The sequence below is a fragment of the Adiantum capillus-veneris genome, chromosome 26 (genome assembly GCF_014529385.1).
Source record: "Adiantum capillus-veneris isolate H3 chromosome 26, ASM1452938v2, whole genome shotgun sequence".
Classification (NCBI taxonomy): Eukaryota; Viridiplantae; Streptophyta; class Polypodiopsida; order Polypodiales; family Pteridaceae; genus Adiantum; species Adiantum capillus-veneris.
In genome coordinates, this window is record NC_140956.1 from 66,723,360 (window position 1) to 66,748,295 (window position 24,936).

At 47.6% G+C, this 24,936-nt stretch overlaps 1 protein-coding gene across 2 annotated transcripts in view; it reads left to right on the forward strand.

Annotated features, from left to right (window-relative positions):
* The first annotated feature begins 208 nt into the window (after nt 1-208).
* The window catches only part of UAH (ureidoglycolate amidohydrolase), a 69,166-nt gene continuing 44,438 nt past the window's right edge, over nt 209-24,936 (forward strand). Inside the window, exon 1 of one of the 2 annotated variants that reach the window (XM_086501688.1) lies at nt 209-448. In XM_086501688.1, the coding sequence (XP_086357814.1) occupies nt 293-448 (156 nt within the window). In that variant the 5' untranslated portion in view covers nt 209-292. The remainder of the gene's footprint in view (nt 449-24,936) is intronic. The other variant, XM_086501689.1, reaches the window with a different exon arrangement.

Here is a 24,936-nt window from a genome sequence, read left to right on the forward strand (position 1 = left end):
TTTTCGTTCAACCCAAGAATAATAGCTTAAAGAAGGCTCCCAAAGCCAATCAGATCTCTCTCTCCCTCTTGAAAACAGGTCTTGAGTTCAACTCTCCTCGGATAGATCTTTGAGGTCTCTTGGGATAGTTTTCCTACGACGTTAAAATCCTTTAATACACGCAGCCCCCTTTAATTAATGACATGGTACATACGGTGTTTGCCACGTAGCTCCTTTCGAAGGTGACAGAAAAGAGAGGCCGCACGGCGCAGACACAGAGAGAGAGAGCACGCACGCTTGCACACAGAACAATATGAGAACTATTGCCCTTCTTCTTCTTATTCTGAGTCTCCTAATTCAGGAGGCACTCTGCTCTGATTCTGCATACCCCGCATACGCACAGGATTCCACTGCCTGCACTCTTCGGACGAATGACCTCAGTGTTGACATATCAGGCCTTCAACAACAGGTAAATCCCTTCCCCCTGCCCCCCCAACGAGAGAGAGAGAGAGAGAGAGAGAGAGAGAGAGAGAGAGAGAGAGAGAGAGAGAGAGCGAGCTAGAGCACATAAAGCTGTTCAAGAAATCTGGCCTGATGGGTGTTCAACTTGCAAGTTTGAGCACATGATGACAATCGCTCACAGATTGCCTCTAGCCACCCAAGAAGACAAGCACATAAGCACAATAGACGTTTTTGTGTTGAACAAGAGGAAGACCCTCGCTAGTTGGCTGATTGTGAATTCAGAGGCTTGATTTTTCTGGTCCCTGGAGTAGCAACCCTCACCCGAAAAGGTGTGGCCACATCAGCCGACGCCCCTGCAGACGGTGTGTGGGTGATTGCACCGTGGTTGGCTGTGCTTATGTACCGTCTCTTGTGTCTAAACCTATATAACGGTTTCATTTTATTTGTAGTGCAATCAAGTTTTGAGGCATTCTCAGCTCTCTTGGTATTCTGTTAATGTACTTTCATTAGCAATTAGTTTCCTGGTTGTATCAGAGCTTCAATCTTCCTATTTGGTCTCAGCCTTTACTCTTATGTGACCTTGAAATGGCTCTTTCAACATCCTCATCTACTTCTGCCGTCTCTCATAAGTCTGATTGCATTAGTACCAACTATCAAGTCTTGAAGCTGAGAATTAAGCTCTATCCCGGCTTTGAGATCTTATCTCAAGCACGGCTCTTGTGCTTGAACCACCCAAAGATAAAGCACCTCAAGGGGTAAATGACGCTTACGAAGCTTGTAAAGCTTGAGACGTTAAGTGTTCAAATGGAGCTCACACAAAAACTTCCAGAAAGCTACCACCACTTGAGTTATTTGGCAATTTTTAAAGGGTAGCTATGAGCAAATGGGCCTCATCTATCTATTCTATTTGATCAAGCGAGTAGCGGGGGGCAATCATTCTTAATGTTTTATTAGAGAGAATTCAAGGAGATGCTTTGTGACGCGACATGGGAGAGAAAAGTAGATTGATAAATGAAAAATGTAGAGTACGTAGAATAGATAGATGAAATAGAGAATTCTATATTGATGTAAGATAATGATTACAGGAAAAACATAGCTCGTGTCATAACTTTCCGACCTCAAACTATCTTACTCTCAATTACGTCTCAATCTCAATCACGCTCTCAATCTCACACACACGCAATCGTAATCATGCTCGCACTTTCAATCATATTCACAAACGTGCAGCCTCTACTGATTAGAGGGACTGTCTCCCAAATAAGATAGCCGAAAAGTAGCTATTTTTGTAGCCGAACTCTTGTCTTTAGCAAAGTAGGCAAAAATAGGGCCGAAAAGAAACGTCCTGCATATGAACACAAAAATGGCACTAAAATTATCCCCCACGTGCGAAACGGCTCCCAAATGGTTCCAAATTTGTTTGGGACTATCTCATATGAAATTGTTCGTGTCATTGAGCAGAAACAATAGTTGTGTGACGCGAAAAAATTACATCTTGCTTGGATTCTGTGACAGTCAACCTACAAGAATGTTTGCTTTCTTTGGGCTTCTTTAATGTGACGCCTAATCCTGGAAAGTTCTAAGTCCATATTCTCAAGCATTTGCTTAGAGACTTCTACCTTGTTCTTAGGATCTGAAAAGTTTAAGGGAGTTGAACAATTGAAGCCATACATTGCTTCGAAAGGTGCCATTTGAGTAGACGCATGCCAAGAATTTCTATAAGCAAACTCAACTAAAGGCAAGTAGTCTACCCAATTAGTCTGTTTCTTACTCACATACATGCTTAGCATGTCTTCCAATACTCGATTTACTTGTTTAGTTTCCCCATCCGTTTGAGGATGAAAAGAAGTGCTCATTCTTAGTTCTGTTTCTATGGCCTGAAAAGTAACTTTTCAAAATTAGAGATGAATGTAGAGTCATGGTTCGACACTATGCTTTTGGGCATACCATGCAATCAATTTTTTTTCTTAACGTATTTTCTCAAGATTAGTGATCTATATTGAAGACCATGGCACCCTGGTTGACATAGCGAAAACTGGCTCGCTGTTGCTGTCCCGCCCCCTCCCCTTGCGTTGCCTCTTGGCTGCCCGCCCCTGCGCTCCTTCCCCTCACTCCAGCCCTGCCCGATGCCGCTCCCCTCACCCTATCCCCTCCACGTTGTCCCCCCCCCCCCGCTGGTTGCCTCCCTCCCCTCCCGCCTGCCCTCAGCCCCCGCCTGCCCCCCCTCGTGCTGCCCCTGCCCTTGTTCGTCCGCATGCTCTAAGCCCCCGCTGTCGTCGCCCGCTGCCCTCTCCCCTGCGCCAGCTGTGCTGCCTATCTTGCTTGCCCCAGCCCGCTGCCCCCCCCCCCTCGGCCCGTCTGCCCGCTCGTTTTCTTTTTCTTTCACCCCGACAGCTTCCTACAGTTCGGCCCATTTGGCACTGAATCATTCCTTGGGGCAGTGCTCTGCGCGCCCAATTGCAGTGCCCTCCCGTCGCCCTCTTCTTACGCCACATCAGTAGACACAGATCGAGGCTCCAGCTTCGCCACAGAGGGACTCGCCAGAAGCCCCCTCGCCGGACCCCCCTGAGCCCACCATTCGACTTGCTCTCTCGCCTACAGAGCAAGCGAGCCTTGCCGCAGAGGTAGAGCGATTGCAGGCGACTTTGGTCATTTGCAATATTCTCGGCAACCGACCTAGCAGAGGAGAGCTGCGAGACCTTCTCCAGGCCCGCCTTCTCGCAGAGGTGGGCAAGATCGTGGATGTTCAGATTCTCGGACGGGGTTACTATCAGATCGAGTTTGAGACCTCCGAGATGGCGTCCAAGGTCATAGCTATGAGTCCACTGGCCATCCGAGCATCACGTGCCTACTTTCGACAGTGGCGACATGGTTTTGACCCAACTTCGGATGTTCTAGTAGAGGAGGCAGACATCCCCATCTCAGTTTGCTTTCCGGGTTTACGGAGGGAGTACTTACCACTTCTTTCCAGGATCGGCTCCGCCATTGGGACTGTCCTGGAGACACCTCGTACGACAGCATCAGTAGCTGCCAAGGCGGCTGACATTCCCTCAGTTTGAGTTTTGGTCAGAGATACCCACATGCTCCCGAAGGTTATCCTTTTGCCTCGGGTGACTGGGGGTTGGTTTAGACAGAGTGTGGAGTACTCGGGCCTCTCGAACCAGTGCTTCATTTGTCGACAGATGGGCCATCTAGCAAAGGCTTGTCCACGGAGGAGGCCGCGACTTGCACCATAACCTCAGCCCCAGCCTGCCAGGGCTGGCCCGCAGCCACAGTCAATGGCAAATAGCACACATGCAGAGCCACCCTCCGAGCTTGGGGCTCCAGCGGAGGAGGGGTGGCAGCAGGCCCGTGGTCGACGACACCAGGGGCCACAGGCCCACAACGTCAGCTTGGTGTAACTATGTGAGACTTTGTAAATAATTAATTTATTTACGAGAAAAAAATTATCTAATTAGTTGTGTGCACATCAGAATAGATTTAGCAGTTCTGGGGCTCAGGTGCGCCCATGTTTGGGCCAGTGCACCTCAGAGAGACCCTAGCAGAAAATACCCTGAAGCCCTAGCGATTGGGAAATCAGGTCTTCACTGAAGGGGTAGATAGTAGCCTCAGATTTCAGGCTCAGAAAATTACGCGCGCTAGTGCAAGCATAGGAATGAGATGGGGTCCTTAGAATAATAACCCTAAGGCCTGATTATTTTACGGCCTTAGGATAAGTTAGTTAAAAGTATTCTTAAATGATTTGCGTTGAACCAAATGGCCGGACAAGTGCGAACAGGTAATGCCAGAGCATTGCTGGTACGGCAATGCGCTAGGGAGCAGATAAAGTTTTCATTTGTTGCATCTATGTGTGTAGTTGTGCACTTAATTGCACATTTCATTAACTAGCATAGGATTTTTAAAGTCAAAAGTTGAATGGTTTAAAAGTTTTAAAGAAAGTGTGCCACTTGGCACACTTTCCCATGCAATCTCTCTCTCTCTCTCTCTCTCTCTCTCTCTCTCTTCATGCTAGCGCCCCCTCTTCTGGGAGGCTATAAGAGAGAAGCTCCCCCCCCTCTTGCCAGGTTGGCAGTGCCCTACCCCCCCCCCCCCCCTCCCCAAGTTGACCATCCTCTACGCAGTGAAGCTCTCCATTGAAGCTTGAGAGCAGCACCTTGTGGTGTATGTGGAGCCTCTGAGCACCCATCACCTAGAACAAGGCCTCTCATGGTTGCTTGCAGCTTTGGGAGAAGTTTCATCGCGTAAAGTAGTAGAAAACTCTCTTTCTCCCTTGTCTAGCTGCTACAAATTCCCTGTTTTCAGCCCCTAATCACTTGTATTAGGGTGAATTTCAGCAAAGTCTTAATAGAATCTCATTCCCCACTACCTACTCTACACATACACCAAGTTTGGAGCATTTCCATTGCGAAAAGGACCTCCAATTTGGCATTGGAACACGCTCAACTAACAATTTCTGGTTATGTGCAGAAAATTACAGCAAGCGTGTGTGTGTGTTTTGCATGTTTCTGTGGTTGGTTAATTGCAGGAATGATTACGTCCAAAGTGGCACAGTTAGCGGAAGATAGACCCTCATTCGTGAGAGCTTCCGATGAGTTTTGTGGAAGGTAGACTCTCCCCTACGAGAGCTTCCCAAAATCTCGCAGAAGAGGATAGATCCTCTCAGTAGTCAGAGAGCAGTTCTTCTACTCTCTCTCAGTCAGAAGCAGAAAAAAGGCCAAGAAAGAATAGAGGACGGGCTTTCGCCCCGTTGCTGTGCTTGTAAAGATTCTCCCTTAGTAATAAAGATATTCTCTTTATGGGGGGGGGACCTGCCCATCTTCTGGTCCCCAATGAAGTGTCAAGCGTTCTCTCTCTCTCTAATTCTCTTGAGTATTTGAAGTGCAATTAAACGTTAGTTTACGCTTCCGTATTTTTGTGACACTTGGCACTCAGAGTGGCCCTCAGGCGCCTACTCAACAACAGTGGGTTTCCACGGGGAGCCGCTTTGGTCCTCTTGAGCAGGAGGAGATCCCTGCACTAGCCCCCACCTTCGCTTCACCCTCGACAGCCTCTCCCCCCTCCTAGAGTTTGCCCCCTTTTCCTCATCCTCCCCCCCGCCTTCTGCTCCCGTCGCCACCTCGCCCCTCTACCTCCGTCGCCCCATCCCGCCCCTCTTCTCCTCCGCTCCCGCCAACTTCTCCCCCCCCTCCTTCTCTAGCTCCACAGTCGACTTAGGGGGCAGGTCCTTCTCCGGCGCGGCTAGGAGATCTCTTGGCAGCGCCTTTGCCACGAGTCGCCTAGCGAGAGAGGGTCAGCCTTTCTTATGGCCCCCTTTGTAGATTCAGACATCTTCCCTTGCAGCTATCTCTCGTGGTCTGACGAGCATTGACATCCGACGCCGCTGGGACTTCTTCGACTACGGGTTCACTCGTTTTCTCGGCGATTCCGCAGCAGACCATGAGACAGCATGCTTCAGGGTCCATGCTTTGTTCCTTGCCGCCAGGGGGACAGAGGCCTTGGACTCAGCAATTGGTTTCTCCTTCCCCCTCTGTGGCAGTGCCGAGACAGAGTGGTCCCTCGACTCAGTGTTGGGATGGTTGCATACAAAGGTTGTAGAGTTCTCTCACCACATGGGAGAACTTGGAGTTACAGATATGCTGCAGACTTTGTGGCCATTGGCCAAGTTTGTGGTGACACCCCCAGACTCAGCAGGATGTAGGCACATTGTGGTGTACTTCTTTGCTGATACGCAGTGTTTGCCTTGCTATGTATACATTCATGAGGACTCCTGGATAGAGGAGGTTGCTTTACGCACGGCTCGCTCTGCTTGGGCTTGGGCTAGACGCTCACTGCAGTCACGCCTATCTAGAGGACGCTCGGATGCGGATTACTCCCCATCCAAGCCAGCCTCGAAGATAGCCCGTCTAGCTGCTGCGGCAGCATTTGTTCTCTCTCGCTCCCCATGAGGATCGTCTCATGGAACGTGCAGGGACTAGGTGGGCCCCAGTTTCAGCGTCAGCGGGGCCGATTGCGTCAGGAGATACAGCGTTGCCTTGTGGGAGGAGAGATTGATCTCCTTATGCTTCAGGAGCACCATCTGTGTGAGCCGCATTCAACGATGTGGTCAGATTTTGCGTGGACGATATGATACCTTTTGGTCAGCTGCTTTTGGACGTGGAGGCATCCAGGGTGGGGTATGTATGACTATTGCGGACTCATTGCAGCAGGCCATTGTGGGCAGAGGGATTATTGTGCCAGGCAGGGCTCAGTGGATTACTATGCAGGTTCAGGGTGGCCTTGTGGGTTTCCTGAACATCTATGCACCCAATGTGGCGAGTGCTCGTGTAGAGTTTTGGTCATAGATTGTTGAGTCTTTGCCGCAGGCAGATCATTGGTGTATAGGAGGGGACTCAACATGTTGGAGGACCCTTCTGACAGGATTGGTGGTAGCCATGCTACTGTGCATGGAGTCGAGTTGGCAGCTGGGAGAGGTTGTGTATGACTTTGAGGGTCTCGGATACATGGCAGCACTCTGGTTTTGTGAGTCCCCCAGACAGTCTTGCCTTCTCTAGATCGGACCGCAGAGTGGGAGGAGTGAATCTATCGCGGATAGATCGCTTCTACACTAGTGATCACTTCAGTGACTTGGGGGGATCAGTGGGCATCCTGGCAGGGACCTCCTTCTCGGACCATGCACCAGTGATCCTCATAGTGGCAGATAGGCAGAGGAGTGGGAGCACGATGCTCCGCATCCCAGAGAGGGTCTTGTTGGACTCAACACTCAGAGAGAATGTAGAGGCTCTCTGGACAGAGGGCATGGACAGACAGGATTCACCTGCACATAGAGTGGCCTCAGGCCTAGCTCAGCTTAGCCACTTTTTTCTTCAAGAGTCTTTGGCTCGCCGGGCTGCAGCGAGAGAGGCGGAGCAGCGTCTCAGACGGGGCATTGCTTCACTACAAAGGATGCAGGAGCAGCATCTAGACAGTCCATGGTTGGAGGAGCAGTTACAGCAGGCTCGATAGGAGCTTGCTAGCACAGAGGAGAGGCGTCATGAGTTTGCCTTCCACCGACAGGCATCTCAGTGGACTCAGGTGGGTGACAGAGTGACTGGTGCTTTTTTTGAGACAGTGGGACCTTGGCCCGCGCATGCCAAGGTTAGTCAGTTGAGGAGGCCCGATAGGTCAGTTGCTTGTGAGCCCGAGGATATGCGTGCAGTTGCTACTGACTTTTATCGTGAGTTACTGTCGGCTGAGCCTCAGTCAGAGCTGCAGGATGCATGCAGGGAGCAGGTTTGGGCACAGATGCCATGTCTTGTGACTGAGGAGATGCGCCAGAGGCTAGAGATGCCACTCCAGCTTGAGGAGCTGCACACGGCTCTTAGGGCCCTTCCCCGTGGTAGCTGTCCAGGTGAGGATGGGTTGAGTCCCAGCTTTTTCTTAGAGTACTGGGACCTGCTTGGCCCAGATCTCTGTAGTGCTTTTCAGTACATTTTGCACACAGGAGTGATGCCTGACAGCATGAGTGAGGGCTTGATCTACCTCATTCCCAAGGAGGGTGGCTCCTTGGATGAGATTCGACAGTGGCGCCCCATCACCATCCTCAACTCGGCCTATAAAATTCTTGCCAAGGCTCTGAGTTTGAGGATTCAGCCACTTTTAGAGAGCCTTATACATGGGACTCAGACAGGTTTTGTCAAGGAACGCAGTATCCTTGACAACATCTTTACTTTCTGGGAGGCTTTTGCCCTGGCACGGCTCCGTGGTGAGGACCTCGTGATTCTTCTTCTCAATTTTGAGAAGGCATACGACAGAGTTGACTGGGACTTTCTAGAGGGCACTCTGCGTAGGATGGGCTTCTCAGATGCTTGGATTAGAGGGGTGTCAGCCCTGTACAGATAGGCTCACAGTCAGGTGCTTTTGGCAAGAGGTAGAGGTGACCGCTTCATGCTTACACGCTCAGTCAGACAGGGCTGTCCTCTTGCCCCCTTTCTCTTTCTGTTCTATGCGGAGGCGATGAGAAGATTTTTGGTGTCACAGCAGGTTGGTCTACGGGGCTTAGCACTCCCTATTCGGGGAGATGAGCTACTGGACACTGAGTTTGCCGATGACTCAGCCTTGTACTTGGATGGCAAGGAGGCCAATCTCCACAGATGTGAGCAGGCTTTGGAGACCTTCTGTTGTGCATCGGGCGCACTGATCAACTGAAGAAGCTTTCTCGGTTGGTAGTGCTCCTGTGCCAGATTGGATGCCAGGAGAGGGTTTCAGGTGGATTCCCCAGGGACTGCAGTTCGATACTTGGGTTGTTAGGTTGGTCTGGACTTGTCTCCCGAGCAGCAGATTGCTTCCCTCCTCCTATCCATAAGGAGAAAGTTGTTACACTGGAGCTCAACACGACTTTCTTTGGCTGGTAGAGTAGCAGTTGCCAACCAGGTGTTGTTGGCGACTATGTGGTATATCACTTCGTGCTGGATCTTCTGGAGTTCTTGTATCAGCCAAATAGAGAGGCTGATCAGGAACTTCCTTTGGTCAAGACGTGACACTCAGATAGCCCGAGCCAATGTGGCTTGGCAGGTCATCACGCTTCCTTGTTCTCAGGGAGGGCTTGGGATCATTTTTTAAGCACAGCAGAGCAGAGCCCTTCTTGGGAAGTTCATAGTTAGAGGAAGACTTCCAGGAGAGGAGCCCTGGAAGTAGTTCTTGCTGCAGAGGCTTCGTGCCAGGGTGCCTCAGTCAGGAGGCCCTTGGCAACCTTCGACCAGATGGATCTTTACAAAGATGTGCAGAGTTGGTTTGAGCAGGAGACTTGAGGACCATATATTGTCTTATCGATTACTTTGTTCGGATGTTCGAAAGTCCAGTAGCCTTGCTCTCCACATCGAAAGCATAATCCAAAGTCTTTGAGAGGCGTGAACCACTCAGCTGGTACTGCCTCTGAGATGTCCCGGCACATGCTCTGCACCCCTCTCATGCCCTGTAGTAGCTGAAGGCCTTGTAGCTCCTCTGACAAGTCTGAAAACTGTAACCAGTCACCTAAAGAGCGTGCTGGACCCGTTGCCATGGAACCCTAGGAAACATGAGGCCGACTACCAACCAAGTGACCTCTCTGAGTGCTAACCATGGGGTTCCAAACAAGGGGCTGTCGCAGGCGCTCCTCTGTGCAAGTAGGCTGACGCTGCTCCAGGCCTCGCCGCAAGTGCTCCCAAGATTGAAGCAACCCCACAACGAAGCGATCCTCTAGTCTCCTGCTCAAACCAACTCTATCCATCTGGTCGAAGGTTGCCAGGGGCCTCATGCTTGAGGCACCCTAGCACGAAGCCGTTGTAACAAGAACTCCTTCCAGGGCTCCTCACTTGGAAGAAGACCTCGGACGATGAACTTCCCAAGAAGGGCTCTGCTCTGCTGTGCTAGGTCTATGATCCCAAGCCCTCCCTGTGAACAAGGAAGAATGATGACCTACCAAGCCACTTTGGCCCAGGCTGTCAGAGTGTCTCGCCCTGACCAAAGGAAATTCCGGATGATACAAGAACTTGAGAAGATTCAACAAGAAGTGATGTACCACATAGTAGCCAACAACACCTGGTTGGCCACTACAACTCTGCCAGCCAAAGAAAGTCATGGGGAGCTCCAATATAATAACTTCCTCCTGATAGACAGGAGGAGGGGAGCAATGTGCTGCTCGGGAGACAAGTTTAAACCAACCTGACTGCCCAAGTACCGAACTACAGTCCTTGAGGGAATCCACCTAAAACCCTCGCGTGGCATCCAGTCGGGCATAGGAGCACTACCAACCGAGAAAACCACTGTCTTTCTCCAGTTGATCAGTGCGCCAGATGCACAACAGAAGGTCTCAAGAGCCTGCTCGCACCTGTGAAGGTTGGCCTCCTGGCCATCCAAGTACAAGGCTGAGTCGTCACCAAACTCAGCGTCCAGTAGCTCATCTCCCCGAATAGGGAATGCTAAGCCCCGTAAACCATTGCGACACCAAAAACCTGCTCATCTCCTCAGCATAGAGTAGAAAGAGGAAGGGGGCAAGAGGGCAACTCTGTCTGACCGAACGTGTGAGCATGAAACGATCACCTCTACCTCCTGACAAAAGTACCCGACTGTGTGTCCGTTTGTACAAAGCTGACACCCCTCTGATCCAAGCATCTGAGAAGCCCATCCTGCGTAGAGTGCCCTCTAGAAAGTCCCAGTCAACTCTGTCATAGGCCTTCTCAAAATCGAGAAGAAGAATCACCAGATCCTCACCACGGAGCCGCGCTAGGACAGAAGCCTCCCAAAAAGTAAAGATGTTGTCAAGGATACTGCGCTCCTTGACAAAACCTGTGTGAGTCCCATGTATAAGGCTCTCAAGAAGTGGTTGGATCCTCAAACTCAGAGCTTTGGCAAGAATTTTGTAGGCTGAGTTGAGGATGGTGACGAGACGCCATTGTCGAATCTCATCCAAGGAGCCACCCTCCTTGGGAATGAGGTAGATCAGTGTAACAAACTGTTGACGTGTCGAAACCCTAATTTTGCTAAAACCCTAACCCTAAAATCAGAAACCCTAATTCTACCCGAAACCCTAATTTTGTTGAAACCCTAACCCTAAAATAAGAAACCCTAATTTTGCCCAAAACCCTAATTTTGTTGAAACCCTAACCCTAAAATCAAAAACCCTATTTTGCTGAAACCCTAACCCTAAAAACAAAAACACTAACCCTGATTTGCTGACGTGGCGGGCTGACACATGGCCTGTTGTACGGACACCAACGCGATTTACGAAAAGTTGCTTGGCATTGCTTTTTGGACCAGGAGCTTTTAAGTTTGAAGGCTTTTCACTGTAATTGCTTTTTAGGCCAAGGGCCTTTAAATATGAGGTTAGGGCTCATTCTTTGGCATGCTTCCTGGAGAAGGTGCAGAGTCTGGAGTACCGGCTTGTACTGTGTTGATGCAATATAAAGAAATACCGAAAGGGGCGCCAAGGTTTGGGGCCAATACTCTCCGGGGTGGAATTCCACACCACTCCGTGTCACGTGTCGTCTCTCTTTTTGTTCAGTTGTTATTGAAGTGTTGAAAGTCTGTTCAGTCTGCTCTTTTCTATTGGCACGTGGTGCCCATCTTGTGACAGTGGTATCAGAGCATCAGGCGTGTGCTTTTCTGAAAGCATACCAGTCCTACAAAAGAGAAGAGCTTTTGGAATTTTATTTGAAGCATCTTGGCCCTCCAACCCGGACCTAATAGCCACTCCCATCCTTCATCGCGCATCGGGCGCGCTCCTGTCTTCATCGCAGTGTCTTGCAGGGCATAAGCCAATTAAGATCACTTGCAAAAGAAGGATCCAGATTTGTTTCAAGTCACTGTTTTTTTTTCCTCAGAAGCAGTGCCATGCAGATGTTGATGTCTACAGCTACCAAGCAGCATACTCCAAGTACTTGGCAAGCTTTCAAGAATTTTTTTTGCTCGAAGTTATATGGTTTCTGACATCTTCCTTCGGAGTGCAACGTCTGGCAGAGTGGGGTATCTTGAAATGCTTGCCATGGAAACCCTAGCAGATTATAACTTGAAATTTCTCGACATCTCTCAGTAGATGTCTCTTCACGAGCAGATGACCTTGGAGGTTTAGTGTGGTTACTATCTCTTGGGACTACCATCGCCGCCAAAGAAACACTGTCTGTCCAAGAGTTGATAGACCATGTTGTGCTCGGCTACGACCTCATGGAAGGAACCTAACCCTAATTTTTGGTGCAGGTTTCAAGATGGAAAGTCGGTCGACTTTTCGAGCTCGACTGTTGTCGAGATTTCTTTTTACATTTGAAATCTGTTTGAGAACTTGTTTGGTGATCCTGTTTGGAATTGTTTGAAATGAATGGTATCTGTTTTGAACCTCTTTTGGTGCCGATTTGAATTGTTTGACTCTGGTTTGATACTATTTTCAATGATTGGTGATTTTACTCCCGGGTGGAGAAGTGAGAAATACTGTTTTGGTATTGTTTGAACCTCGGAACGACGCAGGCCGATGCTTGGGGAGCGTTTCGTTGTATGTTTGAAAACCTCGAAACGACGCAGGACGATGCCTGGGGGGTGCTCCGTTGTATGCTAGAAAACCTCCGAACGACGCAGGCCGATGCCTGGGGAGTGTTTGGTTGTATGCTTGAACCTCCAAGCGACGCAGGCTGCGGTCTGGGGAGCGTTTGGTTGTACAGTCCTCTAAGCTCATGGCCCGGACCTTTTTAGGTTATTTGCGGGGGGAGTGACGAGGTAGTCGTTGAGTAGCTTCATACCGTAGACCGTTTGTCTCGGGGGAGTGCTCAGCGGTGCTGTTTGTTGTGTCTTGTAACATGCATATGTAAGCATTTGTGTTGCATTGTGATGTGCTGTAACCGGCCTATTAACTTCAAAAAGGGCGGTAGACTTTGCTTCAAACCTTGATTTAGCTTTCACCCATTATTAGTCGTCTATTCTACCTGTGCTATAATGACACAAGAGAGGGGAATGGGATACAAATGCTAGAATGCATCTGTATGTGAGTCAGACACCAGACTGGCCCCTAAATTAGGCGCCCCTTTTGGTATTTCTTTATTCTTTAACAAAGGGAATAAAAGTTGTGGTTCCCTACAAGCTGCCCCACACAATCTTGGCTGAATTTCAACTGTTCTGGCTTGATTTCGGCAACATAACTGTACTAGGACCCTTCACAGTCAGTATTCCCACGCATTGGATGACTTTCCCGACGCATACGGACACTTTGCAAAACCTGGCGAGAATCTGCAGCACGCTGAATTCTCTGTTTTCTGCCCCGAAAATGCGCTAGATCACCTGTATAGCGGTCCCCTTGCGTCCCCGAACCTCCTGGGGGTATTAGGGTCCGTTTAGGGCCAAAACCCTAAACCTGCAAAAATACACAGCAGGCTGTAATTCACTGTTTCGGGCTCCGTTTCGCGTGCCGGTCGCATCCGTAGCAATTCCTCGAGCTCTCGCACCTGTAGGGCTACTTGTCCTTTGAATCAGACGAGATTTCGCACGTGAAACCTCTCCGAATCACATGTAACTGCGGGGAATTAGCTGCTAGCTAATCCAGTACCTGTGCAAGAGACTCTTGCCTCGGCAATCGCGCATAAACCCACACAACTATACATTGGTCAATCTGATGAGCCCACTAGAGGGGCATAACCATAAAGAATAGGGGAGAGAGAGAGAGCAGTGAGAGGTGTGCAAGTCATGACATCCTGCACCTCATTGTACATAGAGGGTAAGCCAACACTCCATTGAAGCTCTCCCACCTGTGACAGCACTCAAAAACGAGCTCACACTTGAAAATCACGTTTTTGCCTTCTCTTTAAGTAGTAAACTGGCCTCAGAGTGCCAAGTGTCACTCATTTGTGCATTTTCCCGCTTTAGATCCTCGAGTCTAAAAATATCTCACCTGCAGCCTCTGTTGACTTGACCACAGAGTAACAAAATGATCCCCATGTCAAACTGCACGTAATGACGCAAAGACATTTTGCCGTCCAAAAATAGTTGTCCCTGAAATTTAGGAGTTTCTGCCATTACATTCTTCTAGGTCATCTAACCTTTTTTGTACACTGCAGCCACACCCAGAACTGAAATGTAGCCTATGTAGCAAAGGATTCCGCTTTGGCTGGCCGATGACCCCACTTTAGCTAACCATAGTCCTTGTCCAACCTTAGTGCTCTTTAGCCCTCAGGCCTGTGAACAGTTCCACACTACCTATGCAATGCAGGGCAGTTAGATTTCCAGAGGGGTGTTTTCAAAAGATAAAACAAACGAAATTCCGCAAAGAAAGAGAAAATAAACAAAAATGGAATTGCCACTGGCTGGTGACATACCCCCCTCTTGAAATCTCAAACGTCCTCGTTTGCACCTATGACGTGCATGCTTACAGTCAGTACTCGGGTGTCCGGACACCGTGTCGACACATGTACGACACATACATGCTCACCGTCAACACCTCGTTGACACATGTATTGCCTGCGTGTAAACCTTGTCCCAATGACACAGTGGAAGAGTCACACTCTGCCATTGCTTTGAGTCCATAACTTTCCAATGACAAAATGGAAGCGTTACATTTTGCCACTGTCTTTTAGTACACGTTGGATCCAGTAACCTTTCGAGCATACCCAAACCGACAGTTTAAGAATGCAGTTACACATGTACTCTTCAATAGAAATAATTGTTGTACCCTTGACAAACTGACAAGAAATACTCACTTCTATAGCACTAAACAAACTTTTGGACATTCCATAAGAAACTGACAATCTGTACAGCTCTAACATTCATGTAACATGCACTTCATTTGAGCTCACTGTAAGTAACATGTATATCATTTCTTTCAGAAGCCATTGTCACACTGACAATCCATGTAGCTCTGAATCTCAAGGGGTCAAGGTAGGTTGCAAACCAAGGTTTTAAGTTCCCATACTTTTAGTGACTCTGCAAGTTCACTTTTTTCCATCCACTTGACATCCAGAGGTGAATAGCTTTTGAACTTTACCAAACAGCACCTTGCAACCTTGCCTTTTCTTTTCTTTCTTTATGTGTCAAAATCTGTTCCGGGATCAAGATCTCGTCAAGTTTCTCGACTTCCGGCTGATCTTCAGTTGGCATATCTTCTGGCACATTACCAACGTAGGGTCGGAGAAGACTCATGTGAAACGCATTGTGAATCTTCCAACTCTCAGGCAATTTCAGCCTTTATGCAATATCATTGATTTGCATACTGAGCATCGAAAACAATCTTTCTCTGCTCTTCATCTTGATCTCTGGAGATTAACCTGTGATCTACCTTATGCTGTCACTTTTATTGGGCTGAGAATTCTCTTTTTGACCGAATTGTGGCAGTATAACTGTAGTAGAAACCTTCACAACAAAAAATCCACATATCCAAGTGATTATCCACGCATAATAGCAAACCTGTCCTGGAAATTCAGCACGCTGAATTCTCTGTTTTTAGCTCCTAAAATGCTCCAGATCACTTGTATTACTGTCCTCTTGCTTCCCCGAAGCTCTTGGGACAAAAAGGCATCAAATAGGGTCAAAACCCTAAATCTGCAGAAAAATACAGCAAGCTGTATTTTCTTCTTTCGGGCTCTGTTTTGCGTGCCAATCGCACCAATTCGTAGCCTTTGATCTTTTGCAGCAGTAGGACTACTTGCCCTTTGATTTACACGAGATTTCTCGCAAGAAATCTTGTTAAGTCATCCTTTACCTGTTTTGAATTAGCCCTTAGCTAATTCGGTACCTGTATGAAATCATTCCAAGTGGAAGGAGTCTGTCCTTGTAACAATAGTGTATTCCACCAGTGACTTGCATTTTTTTTTATAGAAAAGTGACAGCTTTCCTGACTTTAAATGCTCCTTCCAACAAATGCTTTGTCAAATTGTTCGAGGAAAGAGAAAACCTCTGTCCTCTCATCAAAGCCATTGAATGTGTCAATGGACTCACTGATCATCTTCTTTGTATGGCTTTAGCTTATCCATTGACTCCAAATTGTCAAAAGAGGCAGTTTGCATAATGGGTACACCTGTGGGAGTCATCTGTACTCCCTGGCCAGTAACATGTTGATGTCTAGGTGTCATATCCACTGATGGGATTGAAAAACGAGCCATACCCAAGTTGCCTTGTGACACCCTAAACTGACCTTGTGTACCTTGAAATCCTGGGTGCAAACCAATGTTTGCATACATGGGGTTGGGCACCATGCCTTGCATACCCCTAAACACTGTTCCTGGCATGCCAAAACTGCCTTGAACTTGATGTGCTATTGATGAAGATTGTATGAACTCCATAAATCTTGGATTCTCCATCAATTGCTTGAACATGGTCAGCAGTAACAACCTGCAAAGCTTTCTCTGCTTGGCGTGAACTCTCGCCCAATTTCATGTGCAGTTGGAATAGGCTGTCTATCCTCTGAAGAGGAACCCTCTTCCTTGTTGCGATCCATCCTGTATCCAAAAGAAAGACTCGTAGCCTTTCTCACCTATATCCAAAGAAAGATTCTCGTAGCCTTTCTCACCTGTAAATCCAAAGAAAGACTCGTAGCCTTTCTCACCTGTATCCAAAGAAAGACTCTCGTAGCCTTTCTCACCTGTAAATCCACTCGATTTACTTTCAAACTCTCTGTGTTTTCAAGGTCATCCCAAACTCTCTCTGTGTCTTTAACCCAAACTGACCAAGGCTCACTTTTTGAGGAAAAAGTGATTTAATCCCGTCGATGGAACCATGTAACCGGCCTATTAACTTCAAAAAGGGTGGTAGACTTTACTTCAAACCTTGATTTAACTTTCATCCATTATTAGTCGTCTATTCTACCTGTGCTATAATGACACAAGAGAGGGGAATGGGATACAGATGCTAGAATGCATCTGTATGTGAGTCAGACACCAGACTGGCCCCTAAATTAGGCGCTCCTTTTGGTATTTCTTTATTCTTTAACAGAGGGAATAAAAGCTGTGGTTCCCTACAAGCTGCCCCGCACAATCTTGGCTGAATTTCAACCGTTCTGGCCTGACTTCGGCAGCATAACTGTACTAGGACCCTTCACAGTCAGTATTCCTACGCATTGGATGACTTTCCCGACGCATACGGACACTTTGCAAAACCTGGCGAGAATCTGCAGCATGCTGAATTCTCTGTTTTCTGCCCCGAAAATGCGCCAGATCACCTGTACAGCGGTCCCCTTGCGTCCCCGAACCTCCTGGGGATATTAGGGTCCGTTTAGGGCCAAAACCCTAAACCTGCAAAAATACACAGCAGGCTGTAATTCACTGTTTCGGGCTCCGTTTCGCGTGCCAGTCGCATCCGTAGCAAGTCCTGGAGCTCACGCACCTGTAGGGCTACTTGCCCTTTGAATCGGACGAGATTTCGCACGTGAAACCTCTCCGAATCACCTGTACCTGCGGGGGATTAGCCGCTAGCTAATCTAGTACCTGTGCAAGAGGCTCTTGCCTCGGCAATCGCGCATGATTCCACACAACTATACATTGGTCAATCTGATGAGCCCACTAGAGGGGCATAACCATAAAGAATAGGGGAGAGAGAGAGCAGTGAGAGGTGTGCAAGTCATGACATCCTGCACCTCACTGTACATAGAGGGTAAGCCAACACTCCATTGAAGCTCTCCCACCTGTGACAGCACTCAAAAATGAGCTCACACCTGAAAATCGCGTTTTTGCCTTCTCTTTTAGTAGTAAACTGGCCTCAGAGTGCCAAGTGTCACTCATTTATGCATTTTCCCGCTTTAGATCCTTGGGTCTAAAAATATCTCACCTGCAGCCTCTGTTGACTTGACCACAGAGTAACAAAATGATCCCCGTGTCAAACTGCACGTAATGACGCGAAGATATTTTGCCGTCCAAAAATAGCAGTCCCTAAAATTTAGGAGTTTCTGCCATTAGGTCATCTGACCCTCTTTGTACACTGCAGCCACACCCAGAACTGAAATGTAGCCTATGTAGCAAAGGATTCCGCTTTGGCTGGCCAATGACCCCACTTTGGCTAACCATAGTCCTTGTCCAACCTTAGTGCTCTTTAGCCCTCAGGCCTGGACTCTCTCTGAACAGTTCCACACTGGCTATGCAATGCAGGGTAGTTAGATTTCCAGAGGGGTGTTTCCAAAAGGTAAAACAGACGAAATTCCCCAAAGAAAGAGAAAATAAACAAAAATGGAATTGCCACTGGCTGGTGACATGTGCCAACCACTGAATATTCCTAATTGGATGAGATTGCCTGGGTATGTAATTTTAGTGCATCAAGACACTCGTGGAAGAGTAGTACGGTCTGGGTGTGATGGCTAATTTTACTACGCCGGAATATCAATAGTTCCGATCTGGACGAAAGGAGAAGCTAACTCCTTGATCAAAACAGCCGAAAGGAGAAGCTAACTCCTTGATCAAAAGATCAGAAAGGAGAAGCTAACTCCTTAATAAAAAGAGCAAACTTATTGTCCCTCGGAATGTCCCTCGGAATGACGCTCGGAATTTTTTGAGCTAACTTGAGTTGTTTTGCAGATATGTTGTAATCGCGGACGATTACTCTCTTTCTAGAAGGGGAGATGTAACAAACTGCTGACGTGTCGAAACCCTAATTCTGTTGAAACCCTAACCCTAAAATCAAAAACCCTAATTATGCTCGAAACCCTAATTCTGTTGAAACCCTAACCCTAAAAAAAAACGCTAATTCTATCCAAAACCTTAATTCTGTTGAAACCCTAACCCTAAAATCAAAAACCCTAATTTTGTTGGAATCGTAACTCTAAAATCAAAAACCCTAACCCTAACCCTAACCCTGATTTGTTGACGTGGCGGGCTGACACATGGCCTGCTGTATGGACACCAACGCGATTTATGAAAAGTTGGTTGCTTTTGGCATTGCTTGTTGGACCAGGAGCTTTTAAGTTTGAAGGCTTTTCACTGTAATTGCTTTTTAGGCCAAGGGCCTTTAAATATGAGGTTAGGACTCATTCAGGGCCTTTAAATATGAGGTTAGGGCTCATTCTCTGGCATGCTTCCTGGAGAAGGTGCAGAGTCTGGACTTTTAGCACTTCATTAACAATTGAACTGAAAGAGAGAGACGACACGCGACACGGAGTACCGGAAGTCCACCCCAGAGAGTATTGGTCCCAAATGTTGGCGCCCCTTTCGGAATTTCTTTATATTGCATCAACACAGTTCAAGCCGGTACTACTCTAGACTTTGCACCTTCTCCTTGAAGCATGCCAAAGAATGAGCCCTAACCTCATATTTAAAGGCCCTTGGCCTAAAAAGCAATTACAGTGAAAAGCCTTTAAAACTCAAAAGCTTCTGGTCCAAAAGCAAAGCCAAAAACTGCCAGCGTAAATCACGGAAATCCGTACAGCCTGCCACGTCATCAGCCAGCGCAAAACACGGAAATTTGCCCTTAGGGTTAGGGTTTCTGCAGGTTTTAGGGTTAGGGTTTCCAAAATTAGGGTTTCAGTAGTTTGGGTTTTTGGTAGAAATTAGGGTTAGGGTTTCTGCTCTCAGGCAACCACGTCATCACTATGTGACACTTCTTCTGTTACTTGTTCTTCTTAGGGTTCAGGCCCCTCGGCCGGCATCTGTAAGTTGGCTCCGTTGTTTAGGCTTTGACACGTCAGCAGTTTGTTACATCTTCCCTTTTTGAAAGAGAGTAATCGTCCGCGATTACAGCATATCTGAAAGCATACCTTTCCTACAAAAGAGCAAAGCTTTTGGAATTTTATTTGAAGCATCTTGGCCCTCCAACCCGGACCTATTAGCCACTCCCACCCTTACTTCATCACGCATCGGGCACGCTTCCGTCTTCGTCGCAGTGTCTTACAGGGCATAAGCCAATAAAGATCTCTTGCAAGAAAAGGATCCAGATTTGTTTCAAGTCACTGTTTTTTTTCCTCAGAAGCAGTGCCATGCAGATGTTGATGTCTACAGCTACCAAGCAGTATACTCCAAGTACTTGGCAAGCTTTCAAGAAATTTTTTTGCCCGAAGTTATATGGTTTCTGACATCTTCCTTTGGAGTGCAACTTCTGGCAGAGTGGGGTATTCTGAAATGCTTGCCATGGCAACCCTAGCAGATTATAACTTGAAATTCCTCGACATCTCTCAGTAGATGTCTCCTCACGAGCAGATGACCTTGGAGTTTCAGTGTGATTACTATCTCTTGGGACTACCATCGCCGCCGAAGAAACACTGTGTGTCCAAGAGCTGATGTGTGTCCAAGAGCTGATGGACCATGCTGTGCTCGGCTACGACCTCATGGAAGGAACCTAACCCTAATTTTTGGTGCAGGTTTCAAGATGGAAAGTCAGTCGACTTTTCGAGCTCGATTGATGTCGAGATTGCTTTTTACGTTTGAAATCTGTTTGAGAACTTGTTTGGTGATCCTGTTTGGAATTTGTTTGAAATGGATGGTATCTGTTTTGAACCTCTTTTGGTGCCGATTTGAATTGTTTCTCTGGTTTGATACTGGTTTCAATGATTGGTGATTTTACTCCCGGGTGGAGTAGTGAGAAATATTGTTTTGGTACTCGGAACGACGCAGGCCGATGCTTGGAGAGCGTTTCGTTGTATGTTTGAAAACCTCGGAACGACGCAGGCCGATGCCTGGGGAGCGTTCCGTTGTATGCTAGAAAACCTCCGAACGACGCAGGCCGATGCCTATGGAGCGTTTGGTTGTATGCTTGAACCTCCAAGCGATGCAGATTGCGGTCTGGGGAGTGTTTGGTTGTACAGTCTTTTTAGCTCATGGCTCGGACCTTTTTAGGTTATTTGCGGGGGGAGTGAAGAGGTAGTCGTTGAGTAGCTTCATACCGCAGACTGTTTGTCTTGGGGGAGTGCTCAGCGGCGCTGTTTGTTGTGTCTTGTAACATGCATATGTAAGCATTTGTGTTGCATTGTGATGTGCCAACCACTGAATATTCCTAATTGGATGAGATTGCCTGGGTATGTAATTTTAGTGCATCAAGACACCCGTGGAAGAGTAGTATGGTCTGGGTGTGATGGCTAATTTTACTACGCCGGAATATCAAGAGTTTCGATCTGGACAAAACGAGAAGCTAACTCCTTGATCAAAACAGGCGAAAGGAGAAGCTAACTACTTGATCAAAAGAGAAGAAAGGAGAAGCTAACTCCTTAATAAAAAGAGCAAATTGATTGTCCCTCGGAATGACCCTCAGAAATTTTTGAGCTAACTTGAGTTGTTTTGCAGATATGTTGTAATCGCGGACGATTACTCTCTTTCAAGAAGGGGAGATGTAACAAACTGCTGACGTGTCGAAACCCTAATTTTGCTAAAACCCTAACCCTAAAATCAGAAACCCTAATTCTGTTGAAACCCTAACCCTAAAATCAAAAACCCTAATTTTGTTGAAACCCTAACCCTAAAATCAAAAACCCTAACCCTAACCCTAACCTTGATTTGCTGATGTGGCGGGCTGACACATGGCCTGTTGTACGGACACCAGCGCGATTTACAAAAAGCTGGCAACTTTTGGCATTGCTTTTTGGAGTGCCAGTGGTTCCCGCGAGGCTAGGAGTGCGCGAGGTCACCTCGAGGAGGTGAGGCCGGGTGGTATGGGATGCTCGATGTTACAGGTGCACGCCTACGTCCTCGGACGCTGGCCCCAGCACGGGGAGCTGCCGGATGGTGGCTATGGTCGGGTGGTTCGTCCGACGCGTATCTGTAGGCGGTCTGTGGAGCCGGGAGATCCATTCTCCTCTTTCGTTTAAGGGTGTGATGGCTAATTTTGCTACGCCGAAATATCAAGAGCTTTGATTTGGAATGAGGAAAACTGAATGGCCCTTGGAATGACCATCGAATATTTTTGACGTAAATTGAGTCGTTTTGCAGATATACTGTAATCGCGGATGATTACTCTTCTTTCAAGAAGGAAGATGTCACAAATTGTTGACGTGTCAACCCGTTGAAGACCTAGCGGGTTAGGGCTCCCCGAGCCTAACCGTAGCCAACTTGTAGATCCTGGTTGAGGGACCTAAACCCTGGAAGAAGCAGAAGAAGACGAAGTTCCCAACCTCGCTGAGTGGGCCAAATATCAAAAGTCTTCCGAGCTAACTTATAGGACCCCGTCCGGATTGGGCCTAGAGTAAAGCACCCACACACACAAATTAACATTGCGCAAGAGATGATGACCTGTCTGCTGTACGGATGTTTTGAAAACTGCGTTGGCTGATGACGTGGCAGACTGTACGCACACGGCTGATGTGGTATGCTTCCGCGAATTGCATTGACAGGAGGTGACATGGCAGAACTGTACGGATTCCTTGATTTTGCGCTGGCTGCCCATTGTGTGAGCTTTTGGACCAAATGCGTTTGGAACTTGAAGTTTTTCATGTATTCTGCTCTTGGCCAAGGGGCCTTTAAATATATCCTGAGAGCTCTCTCTCTGGCATGCTCCCGCGCGAAGATGCAGAGTAGGTATGCCGCTGTTGTATTGAGTTGAAGAAATATAAAGAAATACCAAAAGGTGCCCCATGGTTTGGGGCCAATGCTCTCTTGGGGTGGAACTCAGCCACTCCGTGTCTTGTGTGCCGTGCATCTCTATCGGTTCAGCTATTTTGAAGTGCTTAAAAGTTTGTTTAGTTGGTTCTTTTCCGTTGGTATGTGGTGCCATCCCGTTACACTAATACAGAGCTAAAAATTGTATTATTTAGGTGTTTTTTATGCCTCCCGTACTGTGCCGTTCCCAGTCCGGATCCTTGGCGGTTTCCCCGTTCTCTTACCCCCCCCCCCCCGGGGGCCGCCGCCCACGCCGCACGCGGCCTTGCCGCCCCTTTCTCCTTTCCGAAATTGTTCTAAAAGTCGGACATTAGACAATCACGTTCCATGTATTTCGTTGCCCTCCCAAGTACTAGAGTGATTATAACATTAGTATACGATTTTAAAATCATTTAAGAAACCAAAAAAGTATGGCCAATTTGGCACGAAAAAGTTATGTACTTGCTGGAGTTTCTACCTGGTTTAAGTTTCTAGCTGGTTTCCTTGAAGTTTAGCCTCACAGTTGGTGGCATGCCTTAGGTGTCTAAACCATGTATATATCAATACTTTTTTGTATGATTGTTGTAAGAAAGAATGAAAGAAACATATGTTAGCGTCTCTTAAAAGCTAGCAGACTCGTCCTTGATACCCAAACAGGGTACCATTGATGATGGTGTCACTCATCATAGTGTCATTTTGAAAAGAAAAGAAAAAGCTCCCAGAAATTGGCAAGTTGTAAGAGTAGCACAATAACTTCATCGATTCTTGGCTCTCAGGGATATCATGTTGGAACGGGTGCATTATTCTTGAATAGGCTGCCGTTGATGATGATATCACTCATCATAGAATCATAGCAAATGAAAGCATTAAGTCCCTAGCTAGAAAAGAAAAGAAAAAGAAGCAAGTTGTAGTAGTATAGTGCCTCCCATCAATTCTTTGCTCTTGAGGGAGAACATGTTGAATGGGAAAATTATTGCTCTAGTGGGCTATGATGGCTTAAATCAGCTGATGGTGAGAAAGTGGTAAGTGAGGTCCCTGTGATTGTGGACGCCTCCCTCTTCAAATAGATACAGGAAGCCTTGATTTTCATGTGCTCACTAAAGTCTCTATGTGCAACTGGGGTGTGCATGGGGTTTGTCAAGTGAATGCTAGGGGTGTCTGGGGCTAGGGTATAAACAGATTGGCAATGCTAGCCATAGACAACTTCATGCCAAACTACCCAAATTGGGCACCCAATTTTTATACTAGTCGCTCGGGAAAAAGTGTTCAGTGGTTTAGATCCTTTAAGGATTTGAGAGTTAACTTCTCTTTTGCATGAACTGAAAATGATTTTTGGTGTTTGTGATAGATTTCTTAGAATAAGCCTTATATGAATGATAACAAGATAAAATGAAAAGCTCCTACAAGAGGAGGGATTGAACAAAAAAGAGCTCTTACACGAAATGGAGAAAGCCTGTGCACTTTCCTCCGTGCACAACACAAATACATGGGTCTAATAGAGTGTTGGCTAGAGAAGTGCAGTTGGCTGATTCATAAGTGTGCATCCAAGTAGAGCTAATAGGATTATAGGTTGAGTCTCGTAAAAATGTACACTCGCTACACTACCACTCCTCCATACAGCTGTAGGCTCCAGGGTTTCCAGTGATGCGGAAAGTTAGGAGAGCAGTGACCAAAGTGTGTATGGGAACTTAACTATTGGCTTGGGGGTATGTTGCAACATGGAATTATTGAATGGCTGGGAGGTAAGTGGGGCCTACACTCTGGTCCACACATTTTTTTAACATATTGATTTGTGGAGATGGGGGAGTCGGATCAAGATCTTAGAAAGAAAGACAAGATCAAGAAGGAAAGAGAGGGGAGTCATAGATGAAGATTCTGAATAAAAGGAAATAATAAAAAGAAAAGAAAAGAAAATCCTTCATCCAACAACGCTCGCTGCTGCTGCTCTCACGCGCTTGCCATCGCTGCACTCCTCCCTGCGCCCCCTCGCGCTGCCCTAAACCTGCCTGCCCCCGCCCCATCTCTCCGTCGCCCCTCCCCCCCCCCCCCCCCCCTCCCCGCCCCCAATGTTGCCCTAAGCTGCCCGCCCGCCCCACACTTTCTCCTTGCGCTGCCCGCAACATGCCTACCATTCCCCCACTCCCTCCTCATGCTATCCTTCGGTGTTGTTTCCCTACGACATCGACTCGCCTTGTCCCTTCACCTCGCTCTCCTCGACGCCCTTGATTCCCCGTCGCTCGCCTTCGTGGCAATAGACAAAGATGGAGGATTCTGCTCCGCCACAGATAAACTCCATTGAAGCCCCCTCGCCCGACCCCGCAGAACCCACCATCCGAAGACTTACTCTTTCGTCGAGACAGAGCAAGTGAGCTTAGAGGCAGGGGTGGCGCGCCTTCAGGCCACCTTTGTTATCTGCAAGATTCTCGGCACCATACCGAGCAGAGGGGAGGTGCGTGATCTCCTCCAGGCCCGCCTTCTCGCAGAGGTGGGCAAGATTCTCGATGTTCAGCTTCTCGGATGTGGTTACTAC